The 2500-nt window shown below is 46.8% G+C and overlaps 1 protein-coding gene across 1 annotated transcript in view; it reads right to left on the bottom strand.

The window, feature by feature from the left end:
* Positions 1 to 2500, bottom strand: part of cmtr2 (cap methyltransferase 2) — a 24162-nt gene that overhangs the window by 14759 nt on the left and 6903 nt on the right. Inside the window, exon 8 of the mRNA XM_063192730.1 lies at positions 474 to 588. Within this exon, the coding sequence (XP_063048800.1) occupies positions 474 to 588 (115 nt within the window). The remainder of the gene's footprint in view (positions 1 to 473; positions 589 to 2500) is intronic.

The raw sequence follows: 2500 nt of genomic DNA, 5'->3' as shown, positions 1-2500 counted from the left end.
CTACCTGCAAGGTGGTGGGAAATATAAATCATTACATTACATTACACTTAGACGACACCCTGACAATCAAAACTACCTCAGAGAATCGTATATGAGAGAGAGAGATAAATCAGGCGGGTTCTTTTCCGGTATCCACTTTACGTCGGGTGAATGCCCCTTTAGGAGACCTTCGATTAGGAGACCTTCGGAGTCTTGAGGTTGAGAATAAATGGAGTCCCCTTAGCGCTGTAGATGGCGGTAGCGCACGTCTTGTGCAAACACCACGAAAAGAGAAGAAGAAGGAGGGACAACGCCCCCTTAGGAGACCAAATTTTGAGCACACGATTTTGCATTGAGTGGGCGTGTTTATCTTATTTTATATCTTTTTCACTTAGATGACACCCTGACAATCAAATCAGCAGAAGATATCCCTTACACTGAAGGACAATTTCATTTTGGAAGTCTTTGACCCACACACACACACACACACGTACCGTCACAGGTGACGAGGTGGGCCCCCCCCGACCAGGCCAGGCCCCCCACACCTGAGGGGTACACCTCCACGCCCACGCCAGACACCCCCGAATCAGGACCGTTAGCATGCTGCACCTGTAGAGCAGACACACACACACACACACACACACACACACACACACACACACACACACACACAGACGCACACACACACATATATTAAGTAAGGCCCGTTGGCATGCACTTGTAGTACAACAACACACGCACACAGCAACAATGACAACAATGGCTATTTACAACCAGGTGTATATCAGGTGTAAATAGCAACAATCAGGGCCGCTGACAGGTTTGGCTGGGCCCGGGACAAAATTTTCTCAATGGGCCCCCCCTCCCAACACCAAAAAAGCCCCCCACCCCCTCATCCCTGACGGTCCCTACACAAAATAGTCTAACGCCCAACCACAACCACGTAATTCCCTTGTGCAGCTCCAAAACACACCACGTCGGGATGACAAGCCCATTTATAACGGATAAACAAAAACTTAGGCCTATTTACAACCTTACGGATATGGACTGAGTGGAGTTATGGTTTTCAAAATGCTATCACAATAAAATCCACGCTATTGTATTAAGCTCATGAATAGCACATTTTTCATCACATCGACCATTTTCACTTGACCAAGGGGAATCATGTCAAGGACGCGTATATGTCCGCTGAACTTCCAGAGAGGGGAAGGCGGGGCACATTCATCTTGCGAGAGTCAAATTCACCGCAATCAGAACCGAAAGTTACAGGTTACCCCAAAACGACACCGTTATAACCCATTCGTTACATTCAATTCTAGGCTATCTAAATGTCAATTTCACACGTTGACATGCCACTGGCTTATTTTAAACCAAATAAGTTTAAACCAGAGTCGAGTTACACTGGCTGTAATTCAGCTGACCGGGGATGATTCTCATATCAATTCAGCCTGATTGGCGTGCGCGTGCCTGCCTGAAACTTTTGATTTGGACACATAATTGCAGAGTAATGTGCATATTCATAGATTCAATTACATAGGCGCATGAAACACATTGTTATTAAGCCGTTGTGGTAATCAAATTATTCGATACCCCCTGTCTCTCTGATACTGAATCCCGTGTGACTTGCTCACTGCCTCCTGTGCCAATGATAGGCTAGCCTACTTGACGACGGGGCTGGAAAAAGTTTGCCGTGTCTTACCTGGATCTGCTGCACAGCTGCTTTTACTGGTGCCTGCTACATCATTCCAGTCTTTCCTGAAATATTTAGCCAGAGAACCCCTCAACCTTTTGGCTTCTTCCTCTCTTTTTCGTTTTTCCTTCTTTTCTGCGCTCCTGACTTGTGCATGTTTACTAAATGGCTCGCGCACACTGACCACTTATCGAATGCTGTCGTCTTTTTTTCTAAAAAGACCAATCCATTTTGGAATAGGGGTGATAGGGGGTTATTGGCCGTTTTTTCAAGGGCAATGAAGACAAACATCTATAAGTAATTGTTTGAATGCAAATAAAGCACCTTTCTACCATAAAAAAACAACACATTTTGAAGTGAACATATCATAATTGAGCCCAACGTCATGGGGGCCCAGTTATGGGCCCCCCTCTATTCCAGAATTCCCAGGGCCCGGGACAAAAAGCCCTTTAGTCCCCCCCTGTCGGCGGGGCTGGCATCAATGGCTGTTCACACTGCAAGTAGCAACAATGGCTATTCACAACCGGGTGTAAATTGGGTGTAACTAGCAACAATGGCTATTCACACCGCAAATAGCATGCTGCACCTGTAGAACACACACACACACACGCACACACACATTATATTACTTATGAAGGCCCGTTGGCATGCACGCACACGCACACAGCAACAATGGCTCTTCACATCCGGGTGCAAACACCAGTCATGGAGGAGGATGGGGGAGAGCTCTGATTAATTACTCCCCTCACCAACCTGGCGGGTCGGGAGTTGAACTGGCAACCTTTGGGCTACAAGCCTGACGCCCTAACCGCTTACCCATGCAGGTGTATT

Source organism: Engraulis encrasicolus, unplaced genomic scaffold (genome assembly GCF_034702125.1).
Source record: "Engraulis encrasicolus isolate BLACKSEA-1 unplaced genomic scaffold, IST_EnEncr_1.0 scaffold_210_np1212, whole genome shotgun sequence".
Taxonomy (NCBI): domain Eukaryota; kingdom Metazoa; phylum Chordata; class Actinopteri; order Clupeiformes; family Engraulidae; genus Engraulis; species Engraulis encrasicolus.
Note: the sequence above shows the minus strand (reverse complement) of the source record. Positions and strands in the feature narration are given on the sequence as shown.